Source organism: Panthera uncia, chromosome F2 (assembly GCF_023721935.1).
Source record: "Panthera uncia isolate 11264 chromosome F2, Puncia_PCG_1.0, whole genome shotgun sequence".
In the NCBI taxonomy this organism is placed as follows: Eukaryota; Metazoa; Chordata; class Mammalia; order Carnivora; family Felidae; genus Panthera; species Panthera uncia.
In genome coordinates, this window is record NC_064812.1 from 22,344,752 (window position 1) to 22,366,990 (window position 22,239).

Sequence of the window (22,239 nt, forward strand, 5' to 3'; positions counted from 1 at the left end):
AGCAGAGGAGACCTCTGTTTACTATCTTGCAAGTTGAGATTCCTTTCTAAGATCCACCCAGCTTGAGAATGTGCAAACCTCAGAAAGCTAGGAGACCCATTCTAGGGAGAGTTGTCATATTCAGAGACCAGTACTTACTTCACAGGGCAAATCAAGTAGGTTATTAAACACTTAGACCCAGAGTATGGCAAAGTTTGGGGGTGTAGAAGAATTTGGTAATTCTACTGGCCAATATGTTTCCATCCTTTAGGCTTAATTTGTAGGAAAATTTTTATTTACCCATGAATTTATAGGATAAACAAACCTGGTCAACAGTAGTCCATAAGCAGGGTTTTTGTTTTTCATTTGTTTTTTTTTTAAGTTTGTTTATTTATTTTGAGAGAGATGGAGCCAGTATGAGTGAGGGAGGGGCAGAGAGAGAGGGAGAGAGAATCCCAAGCAGGTTCCGCTGCAGGCGACAGAGCCCTGTGTGGGTCCCGAACCCACAAACCTCCAGATCATGACCTGAGCTGAAACCTAGAGTCAGACTCTTAACCAACTGAGCCACCCAGGCGTCCCACTTCATATGCAGTTTTAAGTATGGGGGCATAGGTCTTAGAGAACACTTGATACTTCTCGCATGGATTGTTGGCATTACCTTCCTTCCTTCTCATCTCTGTGCTGTAGAGATTCTTCCAAGTAGGGCTTGAGTTCCTCTTATTGGGAGGATATTTCTCCTTTTTATATTTGTATTTATAATTTATATAATTTATATATTTATATAATTTATATGATTTATATGTATAAATATATATGTATTTATAAAATATATTTATATTTTATATTTATATTTCTGCTTTTATAAATAAAATGTTCACTTTTGGGTCTGTGTTTCTCAGTATTCTCACTGTTTATCAACACAGGGAGTCTTAAAACAGGAAAGGAAACTTTGTTTTAACCAGTTGTGTGCATTTCAGTCATCTGAGGAACTAAAAAGAGGAAGCCTGGCCCATACTTCCACATTAAAAGTTAGAATGAAGTAGGATGTTAGAATCACCTGGAGAATCTAAAACAAAACCATAAAGAAACAAAATCCCCACAAACCAATATATGAATCTCAGCCCAGATCAATTAACTCAGAGGTTGGATTCAGGCATCAGCTTTTTGTGTCTTTGGTGGTTTTTGGTTTTGTTTTTTTGTTTCGTTTTGTGTTTAATACTGATGGCTCTAATATGTAGCCAGGGTGAAGACTTCTCTTCATTTATTTAAAAAAAAAAAAAAACCAAAAACCTCACGGGCCATTTTGGTAAGCGAACAAGTGATAATAGAGCTCTTGAGTATGTGGGGTCATTTGTGAACACTTAATAAACAAAATATAGGAGTATGTTTTGTTTTGGAGAATATTAAGCTTTCATGTATCTGTTTTTAAAAGTAAGAGGAAGCATGACAAACAGGGTTAATTAAAAATATACCAGCACTGTTTTAGGGACAGAGGCATATGGTTTGGTTGGAGTGCAAGGAAGTGAAAGGGGGATGAGCTTGACTGAAACAGGACTTTTGTGGTAGAACATTCCCATCTTGTGGCTTGTGAGAATAGTGCTGTTTAAAGATTAGAAGCTGTATTGCATTCTAGCAACTAATGGCGGTTTCCTGTTGATGCTACTTCTAGTGATCAGGGCACAAAACGTTTGACCTCTAACACCATTCTCTTAGAGTCTTTTTGCTGCCTGACCCTGTAACCTTACACTGAACTTTCCTACTTCTTGCACAAAACTCTGCTTCTGCAACCTAGTTACAGGGGCTTCCTCAAGAGCTGTTGCCCCTGCATTCTGTCTGTTTCAGCCTCGTTACTACAAAGTTACTCACTTATTATGAAGTAATTAAAGGTACCTTGAAATTCGAAATCCTATCTCCCCTCCCTGATTTAATAATTTTGTGTCAGAATATGTTTCCTCATCTGTCAAATAAATGAAGAAATATTACTGACTTCATAGAGTACTTTTAGGGATTAAGTGAGTCATTGCATGTAAGACACTGACTGGAGTGTTTGATAGAAGTGATTGATAAATGTTCAGCATTCAGTCCTTCAGCAGATCTTTTTGAGTTATCTTTTATGTGCCAGTACCTGTTTGGATGTTGAAGATGGGCGAATAAAACGTCTCTTCATTTTTATGAGAATATTTAAGAGGGGAGACCATGAGCAGAACATGGATTTTTGTGTTGTAAATACCAAAAATTATGCAACATTTTTATTTAAACAGTAAATTCTTGTTATTTCTGTAGAATATCAAAAGCTTGTATGTAAATTTGTTACTTCTGATCAGGAATTTCCTTTTGACATCTCCTCTCAAGTTTGAATTGCAAGTCCATTGCATTATTTTTTGAACTAAAGAATTGAGATTTTAGCATGTATATAGGAAATAAGAGCATAAAATGTCAGAAAAATGAGTTAGCTTAGTTTTGATAAAAATTTTTTTTTTTAATTTTTGAATGCTCTCTTTTATGAGATTATATTACAATGGCAAGATGACAGATACTAGAGTTGAAATTACTTTAGTGATCACCAAGCCTTTCCTTAAGTCTTTTTATTTTGGATAACCTTAAATGTTAGAGAGAATTCACCCTTAAAATTTAAGTCTTGTTTCCTGATACTGTCATCTGTGGCCCTTATTTTGCCTTTCAAAGTAAGACACATCCTCTAGTGCCTCACTGTTTAGAAAGTGCTCTTTGTGATTGTCCCTGCTGTGGAGAGAGATTTGAATTTATTGAAGTAGTTCTCATCACAGGGTTTTAAGCTTTCTCTCTTACAATTACCCCTTCCTGTGTACACTTGCTTATGTTGATCATCTTTAGCAGGTAGTTAAACCATGTGCTTCTCCTTTCTCTCAGTTGGATACTATTACTGTAAATTTTCTCTCTGATCATATAGAGAAGTGACTAGAATAGGTCAGTGATGCTGAAAAGAGATGATAGTTTCTGTTAGTTGGAGCACTGTACTTCTGTTGATGCTGTATGAAGTTGCATTGACTCTTTGGCCAGGCATGTCAAGCTGCTGTGCTGTTTGGTTACATTGCCCTCCTACCCCCCATCCCTTTATAGTTCATTATTATTAGCGTTAAGTCAGTGTTACAGTGTAAGTTATTTTTGAACTGTGATAACTCATTGTCAATTATAATAATAATTTCCTCACATCCCAGTTTTATTTGTAAAAGGAAATAAGGTTGTTTTGGCTTGGCTTCTTTGTGAAACTGCTGGGTACTTGTCAGCAACACTCCTTTTTGCACACACGAGCACCAGCTGTTTAGGAATCAGCTCTGGAGTTTGTCCAAACATCTACATTAAGCTTTGCAGTATTCTAGCATCTCTCATTTACTTTGATTTCAACAGTGATTCAGCGATCTCATTAATAGGATTAAGTATCTACAACCTAGGCAACCTAGACAAGTTGGTAGGTGTGTTTATAATAACTTTTTATTAGTTCTCTTTATCCCTTCTTGGTCATCTGTGTTTCTTTTTTAAGTGTGACAATAATTGTAGCCAAGAGGTAAGTTGAATAGGAGTTAAATAGTTCTCCTTTTTTTTTTTTTTGATTTTTAATGTTTATTTTTGAGAGAGAGAGAGAGCGCGCGCACATGAGCAGGGGAGGGGCAGAGAGAGACACACACACATAGAATCAGCTTCAGGCTCTGAGCTGTCAGTACAGCTGGGGCTCGAACCTAGGAACCATGAGATCATGACCTGAGCCGAAGTCAGATGCTTAACCAGCTGAGCCACCCAGGAGCCCCATAGTTCTGCTTTTTTTTTTTTTTTTTTGACAAAAATCAATAATATCATTTATTACATGTCAGACCCTGTGTGAAGTATTTACTATACATTATCTCATTTTTAATGGTGTCAGTATTGCTTTGGACAGCTCCATGTTGCAAATTAGAAATCAAAGACTTAGGAAGAATAAATAGCTTTTGCAAGGTGACAGCCAGTAAGTGTTGGAGCTGGAACTCCTACCCATGCCTGCACGACTCTCAAAGCTCATTCTGTGCCTTTTAAATAGAGAGGTCTTTTCTAAAGGAATGTGTAAAATTGTGCACTTTCTTCATTTCATACTCTTGAAGGTCTTAATCAGTTGAGGTTCTTCCACATTAAATTCTTTTCCCTCCTAGGGCGCCTGGGTGGCTCATTCGGTTGAGCATCTGACTTCGGCTCAGGTCATGATCTCACGGTTTGTGAGTTCGAGCCCCACGTTGGGCTCTGTGCTGACAGCTCAGAGCCTGGAGCCTGCTTCGGATTCTGTGTCTCCCTCTCTCTGTGCCCCTCCTCCACTTGTGCTCTGTCTCTATCTCTCAAAAATGAATAAATGTAAATAATAATAATAATAATAAAAAAAACCCTCTTCTCCCTCCTGCTTGCGATCTTTAAGAGGTCTGGATCTTGTTGATATAGTACCTTTATGGGGTCTGTTCATCACAAAGTCTATGACTAATCCATTGTTTTAATTACTGAATTACTGCTATGAACATAAGTCTCCTTGTGATTAAAGTTAAAATACACAGCTTTGGAGTTTGACTTGGTTTAAATCTTGGCTCTTCCACTTCCTGGATGTGCGACCTTTCTCCTCTCTATTCTATTAGAGGTTATTTGGTATATCCTTCTGGTTGAGGAAAATTAGGTAGTGCTGGAGTCTGGGTTCTCTTTGATTTTTCTGTTACCAAACAGATCCTTCTTGGATACATGTTCCCATTGTTGCTTCCCTTGACTTAATGAGATGTTTTGTTCAGGAACCATCTTGAGAATTTAAGAAATTGTCAAGGGAGTGGCCTGCTTTCAGGTTTTCAGGTAATTGAGGACTTTATCTCTATGTTATTGATGGTTTTATCATCTGTGTCAGGAAATTATCCTCCTGTTAACAAAAGTTAATAGGATCATTTCCTCTATAATGACCTTGAATTGAGGCGAAACTGTTTGAAGCTGCTCCTGGATTCCAGACCTTTCAGAGCCATGACCTGAAGTCAAAAATGGACATTTTGGACATGTCTTCAGACTCCAGGGGTTTCAGGTGTACGTTTGGATTATGTGAGCTTATTATTTGTGTCAGAGTAAGAATTGATTTGTAAGAAAATTGGTTCTATTATATAATTCTGTGTTTTTTGCAAACCTACTTGTATGGTTCATTTTTTTTTCCCTTGAAATAAAGGAAATAAAAACTGTAAGGATGATTTTTGAAAAAAAATTTTTAATGTTTTTTAATTTTTGAGACAGAGAGAGACAGAGCATGAACAGGGGAGGGGCAGAGAGAGGGAGACACAGAGTCTGAAGCAGGCTCCAGGCTCTGAGCTAGCAGCACCGAGCCCGATGCGGGGTTAGAACTCACGGACCGTGAGATCATGACCTGAGCCGAAGTCGGATGCTTAACCGACTAAGCCACCCAGGAGCCCCTGTAAGGATGATTTTTCAGTTCACTTCTGTATTTTCTTTTAGGTGGTATTAAAAATAATCAAACATTATCAAGAAGAAGGACAAGGAACTGAAGTGGTTCAGGGAGTGCTTTTGGGCTTGGTTGTAGAAGATCGTCTTGAAATTACCAACTGCTTTCCTTTCCCTCAACACACAGAAGATGATGCTGACTTTGATGAAGGTAAGGGTACTCATTTCAAAAATCTTTGCAGTGCACACAAATGATTTTTAACACATTTCTCACCATAACCTTTCATTATCTCTTACTGGGAGTCTATCAGGCCAGTCTAGTTCACTTGATTTCAGAGTTTCTTGAAAAAATTAGGCAAATTTGGGGCACCTGGGTGGCTCAGTCGGTTAAGCATTCAACTTCTGCTCAGGTCATGATCTCATGGTTCGAGCCCCGAATTGGTCTCTGTGCTGACAGTTCGGAGCCTGGAGCCTGCTTCGGATTCTGTGTCTCCCTCTCCCTCTGCCCGTCCCCCACTCATGCTTTTTCTCGCTCAAAAATAAATAAACATTAACAGATTATGCAAATTCTTTGAAATGAGGATTTATATCAAAAGATTCATTAGTTTGGCCTTATTTGGAATTTGAGATTCCGATTTTAGTAATTTGGATAGAAACTGTGTTGTTGTTAAACTTTCCCATTATGAAATCAGCTTGCAAATAACTTACATCGTGAAGGGCAAGGATCATCATTATGTGTCCAGTATCCATTTTCTTCTGTAGTGTTTTGTTTTAATGTTTGAGAAGATGAACTTAGCTATCTATTTCAGAAAGAAGATACTCCTTAAGCATTTCAGGAGGTTTTTGGGGTTTTTTTGGTGCTACAGGTATAATAGCTTTGTTAGCAAAAGCCAGTAGTAGATAAAACTTACACCAAAGGCCAAGGTCAATAACCTGAAAGATTTAAAAAAAAAATCTAGTTGAAAGTAATTTCTCACTTGTCTCAACACTCAGGGATCATTTTCTACATAACTTTTTTTTATTATGATAAGAACAAGTAGTAAAATTTACCATTTTGAGTATATATAGTGTTAACTATACGCAGGTGTCATGGAACAGATCTGTAGAACTTTTTCATCTTGGAAAAACTAAAACTCTATATTTGTTGACTAACTGCTCCTCTTTCCCCCTTTGCTAGCCTCTGGCAACCATCCTTCTGCTTTCTGTTTCTGAGAGTTTGACTTCTTTATATCTCATATAAGTGAAATTAGCAGTATTTGGCTTTTGGCTTTTTTGAGACTGATTTATCTCACATAACTTAATGTTCTCTAGGTTCGTGCATGTTATAGCATATGACAGGGTATCATTTTTTAAGGCTGAGTAATATTCTATTGTATGCAATACCACTGTTTCCGGGGCTCCTGGGTGGCTCAGTCGGTTAAGCGTCCGACTTCAGCTCAGGTCACGATCTCGCGGTCCGTGAGTTCGAGCCCCGCGTCAGGCTCTGGGCTGATGGCTCAGAGCCTGGAGCCTGCTTCCGATTCTGTGTCTCCCTCTCTGTCTGCCCCTCCCCCGTTCATGCTCTGTCTCTCTCTGTCTCAAAAATAAATAAAAAACGTTAAAAAAAAAAATTTAATACCACTTTTTCCTTATCCATTCAACTGTTGATAAATAGATTGTTTCTGCCTCTTGACTTTTTTGAATAATGCTCAGCTATCTCTTCAGGGTCTTGTTTTCAGTTCTCTTGGATATATTCCCAGAAGTGGGATTTGGTGGATCATATATTAATTCTATATTTAATTTTTTGAGGAACTTCCATACTGCCTTTTAAGTAGTGACACCAGTTTACATTCTCCGCCAATAGTTTGCAGGGGTTGCAACGTCCTCACATTCTCACCAACGTTTGTTATTTTCTGGTTATTTATTTTTTTGATAGTGATAGCAACTGTACTAACAGATGTGAGGTGATATTGTGGTTTTGATTTTCATTTCCCTTATAGCGATGTTGAGTATCTTTTATATGCTTATTGTCTGTATGTATTCTTTGAAGAAATGTCTATTAAGGTATGTTGTCCATTTTTAAGGATTGTTGTTCAGTTGAAGAAGTTCTTTGTATATTCTGGATATTAACCCCTTATCATATGTATGATTTGCAGATATTTTCTTCCATTCCATAGGTTACTTTTTACTTTTTCACTCTATTGGTTTGTTTCCTTTGCTGAAGCTTTTTAGTTTGATGTAATCCATATTGTCTGTTTTTGCTTTTGTTGCTGGTACTTTTGGTATAACATCCAAGAGATTATTGTCAAGACCAATGTTAGGAAGCTCCTTCCTTATATTGTCTTCTAGGAATTTTATGCTAGTACCATTCTGCTTTGATTACTGTTGCTTTGTAATATGTTTTGAAATCAAGATGTGTGAGGCATCCAGCTTTGTTTTTCTTTCTCAAGATTTTTGGCTATTTAAGGTCCTTTGAAATTTCATATGAATTTTAGTATTTTTTTTCCTATTTGCATAAAAATACCATTGGGATTTTGGTAGGGATTACATTGAATCTGTAGGTCAGTTTGAGTAGTACATTTTAACAATATTAAATCGTCCTAGCTATGAATAAATGCCTTTCCATTTATTTGTATTGTCTTAACTTTCTTCCAACTGTTTTATAGTTATCAGTGTACAAGTTATTCCCAATTGTTTTTATTCATTTTGATGCTGTTGTGAAATTTTTAAAAAATTTCCTTTTTTGTCATTTTTTTCTATGTAACTTAAAAATGATGACTTTTCACTTGGATAAAATGTAAGATTTCACATACTCATGGTACCTTGAAGATATTAATAGACACCAAATATAACCTTGCTAAGGTTAGGTACCTTGATATTGCAATTTGGTCGACAAAAATCCTTTTTTTCATTAAAGTAATACCTTTAGAAACCAACCAAGGCTATTTTATTCTAGGTACTTGAGTATTTGTGCAGTATGTGTCTTTTTTTTTTTTTTTTAAAGCTGACTGAGCTTTCCTTGTTTCATCTGAACTACTATAAAATACTGGATTACGGTTGGAGATTCTCTGTAGTAGTAGATATCTCAGTTCCTCTCTTTACCAGCATATCTGGAGGGTGCTTAATTACATTGCAGTCATAACTTTTTTTTTATTTTTAATTATGTTTATTTATTTATTTAGAGAGAGAGTGCACGTGCATGCAAGCTCCAGGGAGGGGCAGAGAGAGAGGAGGGAGAGAATCCCAAGCAGACTCTGAGTTGTCATTATGGAGCCCGATTTGGGGCTTGAACCCATGAACCCATGAACCATGGCCTGAATTAAGATCAAGAGTTGGATGTTTAACCAACTGAGTCACCCAGGCTCTCCTACAGCAATAACTCTTTTAGAGCTGGAAGACCAGGGGAGAAGACAAAAGGATTGTTAACATAGTTTTTTTTGGTTTGCAAGTGAGGAGTCTGAGAGGTGCACTTGAAGTGACATACTCAAGTTACTCTGTTAGTGGCACAATTGGGAATAGAATCCATTCCTGCAGAGTTTATATTGTCACATAGTTTTCTCAGGTAATTTATTCTGTCTTATAAAATTCTCAGTTTTATGTGCAAGAAATAATCAGTGCAATTATGGTAGATGAACAAAGCAAAATATATTATTAATTTTAGATCTTGATCATTGGATGCTGACTTCTCTTATGGGCTTTCAGGTAATTGACCAATATGCTATTTCATTAACATGTACTTTAAGAAGCTCATTAAAAGTTATGTTAACCTGGAGATAAGAAATTTCAATTTAGCGTCAAATAATAAAAAATTTGTTGGGAATTGTGTGCTGTGTATTGTATGTACATTGCCTGTAATTAGTTGTTACTCTGCACATTTGAAGGTTTTATCAGTCTCATTTTCTAAATTAGGAAACTGATGCTCAATAAGACAAAGAACTTGTCCAAAGTCATTTAACTGGGAATTTATAGAATAGGGATTGAAATCTTTGGCTGTCTGTTTCCAAGTCTCATGATTTTCCTGCTATATGTTGTTGCTTTTGGACACTTAGTGAAGTGGAAGCCAGTGATTAAAAGGGTGTAGAGTGGGGAGCATCATTACTTTATGTCTGAAATCTGCTTTTTGGATAAAACAATTAAATTTGTTTTTCTTGATTTATCTTTAGAAGCTGGTAGGATTTGCCATTTTTCTTATATGTATGAAAAGTCTAAGATAGTACTTTATATTTCTGCCTAGCCTTGTATAGCCAGTCTTGAATTTTAGGTTCTCTCATATAATTCATTTAATTATCTGAATAGGCATTAGTATGTAGTCACCATTAGATTTTTATCATACCTAGATAGGAGCTAAGTTTTTTCATTATATGGATGTGTCTTGGAATAGAATTGTTCTGAGTATTGATTATTTTAAATCTTTAAATCTTTCTAAACATCCATTGTTTTGCTTCTGTTGTTGTTATTTTTTGCCTACTAAAACTAATATCTAGGGAAAGATCTTTTCTTCTGCCCTTCACTCTTTGGAAGTAAAGTACTCACAAAATATTTCATAATTTTAATGGTTACATATTTTGAGTTGCTTAGGTGTTTGTTTCTGTGTTTTTATTTGGTGCCTTATGTAAAGTGGAGAGTTTTAATCTGTGGTCTAACGTGAAATGTTTTAAATTAGGGGCTGGCAAGCTACAATCTGTGGGCCTGCTTTTGCATGTAAAGTTTTATTGGAACACTGCCATGCCCATTCATTTATGTATTTTCTTCTGTGGCTGTGTTCCTGCTACAGTGGCATAGTTGGGTAGTTGTGACAGAGACCATATGGGCACCAAACCTGAATTTTTTTTTAAAACTGTTTGGCCCCTTAAGAAAGTCTGACCACTTCCTTCATACACACACACACACACACACACACACACAAATATATATTCATTCATATACGTGTGTATATATGTACATACACACACATGTGCATCATATATGAATATATAGTCGCATATATTCACACATATGTATATGTATACATATATACACACATACATATACACACATACTTTTTTTTATTTTTTTCTGTCATAAGGTTAAAGAATAAGGTAGTAAATAGTACTCTCTTTCCATCATAAATAGATGACTTTTTTTTGTTGCTTATTCCTTCTAGATACTGCTCTTAACATTGACTCTTAAGTCTAGAATGTATTATGAGCACTGTAATAAAAACGTTGATGGGGTGCCTGGGTGGCTCAGTTGGTTAGGTGGCTGACTTCAGCTCAGGTCATGATCTCATGGTTTATGGGTTCAAGCCCCGTGTTGGGCTCTGTGCTGACAGCTCGGAGCCTGGAGCCTGCTTTGGAATCTGTGACTCCCCACCTCTCTCTGTCCCCTTCCCAGCTCATGCTCTGTCTCTCAAAAAATAAATAAACGTTAAAAAAATTAAACAAACAAACGTTGATATTATTAGGTATTTGTTTGTGCATCTGGAAAGTATCAGAAAATGTAGTGTTTCCTTTATTTTAACGCAGAGTACTCCCCCCGCCATACCGAGCTCTTGGTGTTTAGGGGAACTGTGTATAGATACTGGGAAGAAAGACATTCAGTTCACGGTTGTAGACTTGTGAATCAGGTACAGGTTTCCGCGAAAGTGGAGTGTTTCTGTGAAACCTTTGTCACAAAACGAAGAAGCAGTTACTATTAATTTATATGGAAAAAATTTTGAGCATTCCCAGACCCCAAAAATAACCTCTCTTAGGCTTTTCTGATACCTTAGTACACATCTTGCTAATGGATACACAGAATAAATGAAGATGAAGCACAGATGCTCACACAGTTCTAAGCCATGGCGACTTGGTGCTTGGGGAGGATTGGCGGGGCCACTCTCACTGCTTGCCTTGTATGCTGCCTCTAACAGTTCACTGCGAAACGAATACTGAAAGTTGTTTTCACTTTTCGCCATTTTTTGTAAAAGTGGAAATTCTCTTTGGATTTCTTTCATTCAGTCTTTTGTAAAAGTGAAGTGGTGTACCGTCTGGAACTGTGAACTTCCAAAAGCAGGGTATGCCGGTATTACGGAAAGGTAATGAATGGTATGAGGCCAGAAAACTTGGGTGGGAACCTCAGCTCTGTAGAGATCTGTGTGACGCTGAGTGACTTTAGTTCGGAACTAGTTTTTTCCTGACTGTGTACTATCTTTTAGCACATATTAATTGCTCACTTATTGAGTACTAGAAACATAGCTGAAGGATAATTTCTTTATGAGATTGAGATTAATGCCACCTTGGATTATGTTACAGTAGCATGATTCAAAACCAAGAAAACTTGTGGCATGAAGTTTTTCTTTTTTGTTTCTTTCCACGAATTCACCTTTTTTTTCCACATGTGATAACTTTTCCTTTAAGTGGCTTAAATCTTGATATACTTTTGTATTGCAGGATTAACTTTCTAGTTAAAAGTGAGGTAACTCACTCTCACCAGAGAACATAAGCTTTTTAAAAATTGAGTGGAAAGGCTCATATTAAAATTCCCATTAGGGGGCACTATTATCAAGCTTAGGAGAACTGGAGACTAATTTGTTTTCTTAGACATGCAACCCGAGGCTTGCTAAAAGGGAAAAATATTTTCATCTGATAAGATTCAGATACTGTTTTATACAACCGAATTCCTTAAATATGTTATAAAGTGCACTGAATTAAACACAGATCCAATAACTCACTGTCTTGTTTTTCAGCCAACTAAATCAGTTTAATATTGCAGGTGATATAAGAAGCTTACTTTTTTTCTGCTTCAGAGCCAAATCCATAATTTTCATATTTGGAGTGGACAAATTTTTTATTTTGCTCTCTTTAAGTCCAAAGGATGATCCTTGGACTTCAAATAAGTTTCTTTCAAAAACGAAGCATGAAGACTGTGTTGTACTACTAAAATGCAGTTAGGGGAATGAAATGATGCCTAATTTACTCAGATAGTATAAACATGTGCAGCCTGCATAATTTCTGAGGTAATTCCACACATTGACGTGATATTATATACACACAGATAGCTTATGGCTTTTTTGTTCATTTTCAGGTACTTGAAAATTATTTTTTATTACTCATGTTTGGTGTTAAAGCAAGAAATATTGCTTTAGACTGTTACACATAATTATTTTGTTATCATTAGCCTCCAAAAGAAAAGCAGTGGTGTAGAGTATTAAACAGACTTTTCAAAGGCTAAATAGGAATTGGCAAAAATGTAATTACAGTAAAATGCATTGGGAATAATTTTTCACTGCATAGGTAATATTTTTGTACCACTGGGTTCAGAGAGAGTAGGTTTTGTCTAACTACATTATTTGCAACACTTTCCACATAACTAAACCATAGTTTGCATTGGAGAAAATCTCTGTTTAATCACTTGCTTCCTGAACTCTCACCTTCCTTCTCTTTCTTCTTAGTTTGCCTGCAGCCCACACCAAGGGTAAAACTGCTTGAAACGTCCTCCATAATTACTGTTTTGGCTTTGTATTGCTTTTGAGTTCAGGGAAGAGTTGAGTCAGGGTAGAAAAAAACTTTCATCTTTTTTTTTTTTTTAAATAAGCTGGGGACATTGTGTGACAAGACTGATATTTATTATTTTGTATTATCTTCTGTCTGTGTGAATAATCAGTGATCATTGTGATCTGTTCGACAGATTCATTTTTTAAGAAACCCTATTTCTTTTACTGCATTTTTCCTAAGGAGCTTTCCTTGGTGCAGATCTGGGAAATATATACAGACAGTTTTGGAGGGTGTTTTGAAACTTATTGGAGAAGTAGGAGCATGTTTACTTCGTGACCTCAAATCATTAAGAGGTATCATAAAATGTTTCAAATATCTCAGGAAAAAAATTAGTTCTTAATAATTCATTTCAGCATTTATTGAGCAAATTACATTGAATGGTTGGTGGAAAAGATCCAAAGATAGGAAATCCTGGTTACTGCTTTGAAAGATTTTAAGTGGGAGAGAAATATGTAAAGAATTGTGAAACAGAATTGATGAGTCTAGAGTGAGGAACGACAAAAAGTGATGGGAACACTCAGATATGAGCTACTAATTCCTTTTGGGGGATGACTTAACAGGAGAGGTGAAGTTTGATTTTGTAGACGGGTGTTGCTTGTATTTTAAGTAATTTTTAAGGAAGTTAATGTCTTGTGAATTTGTTCTAATTATTGACATTTCTGGGCCCTCATAAATAACACAAGCATCTCTAGAAATAAAGAACAAATTATTTAGTAGGTATTCAGCTTGGCATCTTTATTGTTCAGTGACAGTTATGTTGCTTGACAATATTTTTCAAATTTTGTTGCTGATTCTATATCCAGGTATAGAAGCTGTTTTTGACATCTAGACTCTTCTGATACATAAAGGATGCCTGATGATAATTTAGTGCCATGTTTATAGAAATCTGGGACCCATGCTGCACTTAGCTCTATTTAAAATAATAAATGTTTAAATGTGCTATTTAATGAATTTTAAATATTTAATAAAAACATTTCATGTATGTTTCATTTTAAATGAAACTAGGTATAGGTAGGTAACTAGAGAGAATCTATACAATGAATTATGATATAATTCTCCTGGGTACTCATCTCTTTGTTGTTATTCATGGTAGTATTTTGAAAATGTTAAACCATTCACATTTAACGGCTTATCACTGAATCTTCAGGGCAATGAACTTTAGGTTATTGCTTACTTAAATTATTTTGATTGCTCAGAAAGCCTATGGTTTGTGATTTGAAACTAACTTGAGAATCTTACTTTATAGGTTTAGTCTTTGGTTTACTAAAGTGATTAGAATATGAGCCATACAATCCAGATATGAAGCCTCAATCCCAGTGTTTTTATGCCCTTTTTGTTCTTTTCATTTGGATATTTCAAGATATTAAATATAAGAGGATAAAGTCTAGCTTCATTTTAAAAGTTTGACGAAATTTTGTTCATTTGTTTAATGTTTCAAAATTTAGGTTTTTTTCCCTTTTAAATGAGTTGAGGAACTCTTACGTATGGAAGGATATATACTATTGAAAATGTGGTCAAGGTAAAAGATTTTTCTGCTTAAAGAAATTAAAGTGCTTTACACTATACCCTCCCTTGGTCCCTAAAGTGTAAGTGCTATGGTTTGGAAAGGAGCCAAGTAAAACGTGTTCAAATTTTGTGCAGACTTAAAGTAATACTTTAAGATTTGAAAATTACAGGTGGATACAGTACTTAAATAGTATTTAAAATTCCTAAGTTTCCCAAGTCTAAAAGTGTAATCCTTAAATTACTATTCCCAGTGGTTTACATTTTAATTAAATAAGAATTGTCTTACTTTTGAACCCAGCAACTTTAGGTATAGATATTTGAATTTATTACTGAACTTTAAGGTAATAACCATTAAAAATGAACTGTTTGGGCACTAATTAAAATGTCAAAAATCTACAGTTACAGTGTGTAACCAAAGATCCTTGCTCTTCCTATTTTTCCAAAAATTATCCTAAGCAACACAGTTCAGGTTTGCTTCCTATCTTGCCCAGAAGTGCTAACTAGCTTCCGGCCCCAATTAACTATATTATGCCTGATTTGCAAGTTTTATAGAATGATAGATTAATTATAATTAGATTTGATGTTTTGGTGCTAATGCTGAGTTTTCCAAACTGCCCTTTATATTAGAAGAGTGGTATCGTCATCATGCCGTGCTCTGTTTTACGTTTATCTGTGTAGGTGAAATTTTCATACACCTTGAAACTTTTACTCTTCATGACTTACGTTATTACCACTTTCAGAGTGGTGTTTTCCTACCTTTATCTATTCCCACCTTGAGGGTTATTTGCTGCTGCTTTTTTTTTTTTAAAGTAGTAATTTTCACTGAGTGCATTTTAGATGCTTTCTGATATATTTGAAAACAAAGGTAATCTTTATTTTGGCGTAAGTAACCATAATAGTATAAGTTTATAATGCAACCCTACATTTCCCCACTACCCTCACTCCCAGACGCATTCACCCTTTGTTTTCTCTAATGTCGAACCTACAGACATTTTATTATACCGTATAGACAACCGTTCTTCCCTGCTTGATTGGTGAGAAGATCACAAAATTATTCCAGTGGTCTTTGCAGAAATATATCTGTCAAATGCCTGTTTTGTAGAATTGGACAGTGCTGACCTCAAAGAGGAAGTTTTTGATGGCAGGACCCCTCCACTAGCAGCAGTGGCTGTGGGAGTCCGGCAGCACAGAGGCGTAGGTGGAGCTCTTTGGGCTTGCAGCAGCCTGCCGAGGAGAACCCAGCAGGCAGCAGCAGCCGTGTCCGCAAGCCCCTGGGGCTTCCAGGCTCCTCTGCTCTCACTTTACCTTCTCCTTTATATGTCTTTATCCCTTTGTTATTCATTCATCAAATCAGTATTGCGTTGGGAACTATGTGCCAGGCATGTCCGCTGGCTGTTGTGTACTTCTGCTAAGGATGTTTTCTGAAGTGATCATTGTTTAAAGAATTTAACTATTCTAAGCAGTATGTTTGACTTGAAGCATGGGAAGATTTGTTAGCACGTTATTTTAGGGAATTGGATTATTAGTATAAGGTCTAGATTATGTTACTATTCAGGTGAAAGTATCCAGAAGATATTTTTGTGTAGTTGGAGAATGACTTGGGTTTACAAGTATGTATCTACAAATCTGTACATCTCCAAGTTTGCAACTCAGAGATTCTGTTGCTTTGTTACAGTAATTTTGTTCCTAAAAATGTATAAGTCATCATGTATTTTTTACTTTCATAGTGGAAATATATATATATACGTGTATATATATATATATATACATACATATATATATATATACATTTTAAATCTCAGTAGTGACTCCCAGGATTTTAGATGAAAGTTTTTCTGTCAATAATTTTAATCTATAAATAAATGTACGTGGTTTTAAAAGTCTGTTACCGAGACTCTTTTGGTAATGTGAGTTACTTCTCCTTAGTTTTAAAATTTCTTCTTCTCCTACCACTCCCATCACCACCCCTGTCCTGAAAATATAGTAAGTCAAGACAAAACACTAAAAAAATTTAGTACTAGAAGAGAGTGAAAGGCTTTATGAAGAGAATTAACCATTTTCTGTGATGATCACAGGAGGAATGGGATGGTGTGGACATAATGTGAAATATTAAGATCGCTGTAAGCCGTATCTGGGTTGTTTCTGTGCTCCTTTAGGAGATATTTGACATAACTAACAGTGAGACTATGTTGTTTTGTCAGAATCCAGGCTTGAATTTCTTTCGAATTGTCTGTTTGTCCTGTGGGGAGCCTGGTAAAAAATTATGTAGCCAATTTCACATATATGGAAATGATGTGTGCACACATAAATACCATTATAAGTCTTAGTTGAGAGAATTCCTAAAATCATTTATAGACAGATCTTGCAAACTTTTCTGAAGGGGATAAAAGGAAGGACATTTAGACTGAGTTCTGGCTGAAGTTTTGGTAAAGTTCTGGCTTACTACTAATTGAAGTCATGGGTCTCTCTAGCCTCAGTTTTCCCATTTGCAGAGTGGATCACAACAGGAACTTTTGTAATTCTTTTAACAGATGAGAAACCGAGACTCAGACCCAACTTTAAAATTAGGGGCAAATTCAGAACTAGAAACCCCAAAATGAAATGTGTAATCCACTGCAATTTGGGAGTGTTGTCAGTAATCTGAGTATTTTGTCGAAATCACTATGAATGAATGATATGGGTGACTGCAATTGTGACTTGTAAGCATGATGTATTTACTTAAAAGTTTACTTCTTGGTGTTATCAGTTAATGTTAACACTACTGGAATCAAATGATTGTTGAATTTAACACTAAACATCAGAGTTTCCCAAGTTTGTGTTCGTATACTCGGTATTAAATAAAAATAAAGGGCAATTCTAATCTTCAGGTCAACAGAAAGTTAATGGTGGTTTGATATATCCATTCAGCTCGGATACTGGAAACCCATTTAAATACTGAAAGTACAACTTCTAATATTTTGTTACATGGAATGAAGAAAGTAAGTATAGATTAATCTGGGTAGATTAAGAGACGCAAATGTGTTCTTATGAAATGCCACTGAATGCAGTTACAAACAATAGGTTGAATAGATAGTTTAATTTGACTTAGGAAATCAGTGTTGACTGACACAGGAAAACTTTCTAGAATACATTGCTTCTTTGCAGATGACTTAAACAGACAGGAGTGATAAAGACTGTCATGTGAATTTCCTTCTTTACTGAGTACACAGCATTGTTAAGTGGTATATTGTGTGATGTTTCCAATCTGCTGTAACTGCCATCTGCACAAGCGGAATGAAAGACAAGAGAACATGGAAAGGAAATGGATCAGTTAGTTGTAAGGAATCTGTGTGAACGCTGGGTGCCACTCATGAAACACTGAGCAGTTAGTGGTTTTCCTTTGTAACCAGTGCAACTAGCTGTCTGTAAACTGGAGTTGTGCACCACGTGCAGCTCTCACAGTTCATCTTTTGGATGTCCTGGTGTGCACCTGTGGTTGAGAGCAACTAGGAAATCCAGGGACTGTAACTGTGCTCATGCTACCCGTTTCTTATTCTTTATCTTTGGATGTAATCTTTTTGCTGCTTTGGTGTTTGGTACCACTGTTGAGGTAGAGGTAATAATCCTAGAATGTTTACTGTACCTAAATGGAATTTTTTTAGAAACAAATTATGCTATAAGACATGTTTCCTGAGAAACATTTAAGTACTTTTGAAAAAAGTAAGACCTATTGATAAGAAAACAGCTTCAAAATCTTACAAGTTATAAGCAACAGAGAACCATGTGAATGATGGAGAGGTTTTGTATGGGTGAGAGGAACTGACTGGTAGAATCTAACCTGTGTGCCTATGTAAGTGGATAAATCTCTCATTTGAATCTGAGGTTTATAACTTGTAAACAGTTCTTTTTATGTCTGTATGGTTACCTTTTTGATGTAAACATGTGAGCTCTTATAGTTAGTTATGAGTCATCTGGTACCTACTTAGGAATTAACATATACTTATATAGATGACTAACACAAAGCCACCGTGGTTTCTGTGGTTCTGTGGAACCAACCATGGTTCCAGTTCTAAAACATTTAAAATGAGACTGCTGTCTCTTCTTAAATTTTTTTGGACAAAGAGTTGTCTTATCAGAAAACTGCAGTAACTTAAGCAGATCCATAACTGGGGGTGATTAATAACAAAGTTTTTGTTGACACCAGGAAGTAGATTAAATAGTGCAGTTGTGGTAGTGAGTACCATATATGCTAAGCCTGAGCCACCTGGGTTTTATTAGGCTGCTTGATACTTTGATCACAATATTATTTCAAGGCTTGTCTATTTAAATTGCTAAGGTTTCTTGTCATCTTTGTGATTTAGACCATAATTTCTTTCACTGTGAAGAGATTTTTTTTTTTTTTTAAAGAAAGACTACTCAAGCCAAAATTGTAGGGAAGTGCAAGTTCAACAGCTAAGCAAGCTATAGAATGCGAAAACCTGTTAAACATAAGATTAAAAGCTTAAAAGTATAGCAGTTGAATATCAGATTCATCTGACCTTGCTTTTCTTTAGCTTTTTGCTTGGATCATAATTACACTTTTGTTTATCATATATGGTAGTGGAGTATTATAAGGACATTTGGCATAATTCAATTAATTGTTTGATATAAATATGTGCATTTAAAATACATGTTTCATGCTTTGAGATTGTGGTACTGCTATCGGTTTTCCTTAGATGATAGTAAGTGGTTTTGATGAACATCTTTGAGAATTTATGGAAAGATTTTAACTACTTCACCCAAATGAATGAATTATATAATAATCACAGAATTTAATTTGTTTGATAAATTATCTTGTTTTGTCTTTGAACTTGAAATTTTAAACTTTATAGTCTGATATAGATGAAAGAAATTTTTCGTCATCACAATCAACAGACTTTCCATCTACTAATTTTCTTTACCATAGAAATAGTCTTTCATAGGTATTTAGTGGTATTTTTCTTTTGTATTTAAGCAAATATTTTGGCTTGGGAAAATAAATACTTATTTTGACTAGTAAAGGGAGAGGACAGGGATGATACAGTAATTTAAGATACTGTTGTTCTTAGCTTCATATAGAATAATCATTATTAAGTACCATTTTGGAAATTTACATTTAAAATGCTTTATACGTGTATTCATTAATTTTCACTGTTTGCTTTTTGAATACTCTTAAAACTGTTGTAATTTGGCTTGAAGTTTCCATGTCCCAGTGTAACTTTTAAGCCTGGCTAAGGGCACTTAAGAATATAGTGGTCTTCTTTTAATATATCTGATTTGCCTTTGGCAGTGAAAGGAGTATATGGAAGTGGCAATTAACAGCCTTTTTCTTTTCCTTGATAAGACAAAGGAGTAAAGTATTAAAAATAGGAAAAAGATGTGAACGTAGGAAGAGTTGCTTACCAGGAGTTTATAACATTCTTATTTTTGGAAAATAAGGGAGGTACTTGTAAGTTTTAAGGATATGTGACTCATTGATTTGGGAAAGGTGAACTCATAAGAAGCAGAGAGGCAGGAACAGGCATGTGATAACAGGCTTAGAAAAATGAGAAGGTCTGTCAATTAGAGCAAAAACTTATTTCAGGGCAATAGTATGAAATAATAGATAGGGTCAGATTATGAAAGACTGAATGCTTGAAAAAGAAGCATAGACATGAAGCAGCTGTTACTCATTCTAGGTTCCCCAGCAGAGGTATGATAGTATAAAATCAATATTTTATGGCTAGAGGCAGGAAAAACAGATGGATAATGAGGGTTTGAATGAAATATGGGCAGTAGCAGTAAGAATGGAAAAGTGAATACTAAAGAGATGGAAGAAATGGCAAACAATTGAGGTCAAGGGTATACACACATTTTGAGGATTTGACTTCAGGTACCAAATAACTTTAATATCTGACATATTCTAGAACTAAATTTCTTATTGTCATCCCTTTCCTTCTTGCATAGTTTGTAAAAAGCACTAGTTCTGTGATAATGGTACGTTTGACAGAGCAGATGGGTATAGTAAATGTAAGCCGTTGTTAGCCAGCAGGGGGATTTCTGCTCTTATTATAATTATTATTACTATATTTAACATTACTAAAATATTAAATAAGATTTTTCAATTGAGAGAGTTGTTTGGTCCATTTTGAAAGTACATACATTGTTTGGAGTAGTCAGTGTGAGATAAATGTGAAATGATATTTTTAGTTCTGTCTTAATGTAACCTTAACCAATATGAGTTTGCTCTTTAGTGAGTCACACACAGGTAAAAACTACACCAGGTGGAGTTGTCGCACAAAGGAAACGTTATTTGCGTCAAATAAGGAGATCACGGGGAATAACTTTCAAAGTCATGACTCCCTGAGCAAGGGTGAATGGGTTCGTTTTATTTAGGATTAGGATGAATATTTAGATAGAGAAGTCTTGTCATCATATGTAGAGATGGGCATAAGGCTGCGCCTGCGCCATAAGGAAACGTGCCTATGCATATATTGTGTGTTATGTAGGAAAGGCTTGTGCTCCTCCTTAGGCAGAGATTTGAGTATTAGATGAGGTAAAGGTAGTTGTCTGTCATTCTAGAAGTCACTTCATAGTCCATCTCTGCAGGTGTAAATTAGGGTTTTACCCTCAGACTGGTCTGGGTGGTCTGGGCCAACTGGTGGGAGGTCGTTTTAGGGCAGTCGCTATCACTTGAGGTGTGGGTTTGGTTTCCATTTGTCTGAATTAAGAAATTAGCTGGAAAGAAAAGCTTAAGGAAAAATGTGGGACAAAGGTCACTTCGTTAAAGCAGGTGGGCAGTAAAGGTCAGGTCTAGGAGTCTAGCTGGTGACATTGAGAGGATTAATCTTTTTTATTATAAAGATCCATTGGGCAACTAAGATCTAAGATCAACTAAAAATAGAAATAAAGTAAATCTACTTCACTCTTTAAACAGAACAGTTCATTCATGGTATGGGATTCCTTAGACAGTTGTGCTCTGACTTAATGATAGCTTTGTAACTTGTTGGATTCATTCATTTAACAGATATTTACTGGGTGCTAGCTATCTCAGGAGCTTTGCCAGATATTGAGGAATAGAAAAATGAACAAGTGGAGGAGAAAGACATTAGACAGTCTAATTACAAATAATTACAAGTTGTGCTAAGTACCATGGAAGGAATAAACAGATGCTTTAATGGGTGGTGTCCCACCTTAAACAGGCCTCTGCAAAGAGTCTCTGATATGGAGGTAAATTCAACTGAAGGATAAAGTATATTCAGTTGAGGTGAAGGATAAGAAGGAGCTAGCCGGGTGAAGAGCCTGGAGTAGAGGAAAGCCAAGTGCAAAGGCCACACCTGAGGTGGGAATGAGCTTAGCATTGTCCAGCAACTCTCCAAAAGCTAGTGTGCCTGAATAAATCCTGCTAAATGAGAAGCAAGGGGCTATGTCATTGAGAGCCTTTTAGGAGTTTGGGTTTTATTAATTAAGCAGCAAGAGGCTATTGAATTGAAGATTCTTAAGTATATGCAGCAATCTAGTTGAATTGATGATTATCATATTCTTTGTAATTCTGTGACCTAATCAAGACTTTCAGTATTGCGTTTGAAATATTTGTGGAAACATAGCTTTGTGATTGGATTCATTAGTGATAGTGTTTATTCCAAGAAAGTTTATCCATGGCTACTAGATAACCTTCACAAACATAAAATACAAAGTTAGTCTGCAGTCTATATGTTTTATTAAAATTTGCATTTTGGAATAGTTTTCAATATACTAGAAAGTTTCAAAGATAGTGCAAAGAGCTCCTCTGTAGCCCTCAACCAGGCTTCCCTAAGGTTATCATCTTACATTACTGTGGCACATTAATCTAATTAAGAAACCA

General features: G+C 35.8%; 1 protein-coding gene across 2 annotated transcripts in view; it reads left to right on the forward strand.

Annotated features, from left to right (window-relative positions):
• The window catches only part of EIF3H (eukaryotic translation initiation factor 3 subunit H), a 98,654-nt gene that overhangs the window by 17,228 nt on the left and 59,187 nt on the right, over positions 1-22,239 (forward strand). For both annotated transcript variants that reach the window (XM_049632992.1, XM_049632994.1), the window contains exon 2: positions 5,455-5,611. In XM_049632992.1, coding sequence (XP_049488949.1) covers positions 5,455-5,611 — 157 coding nt within the window. The remainder of the gene's footprint in view (positions 1-5,454; positions 5,612-22,239) is intronic.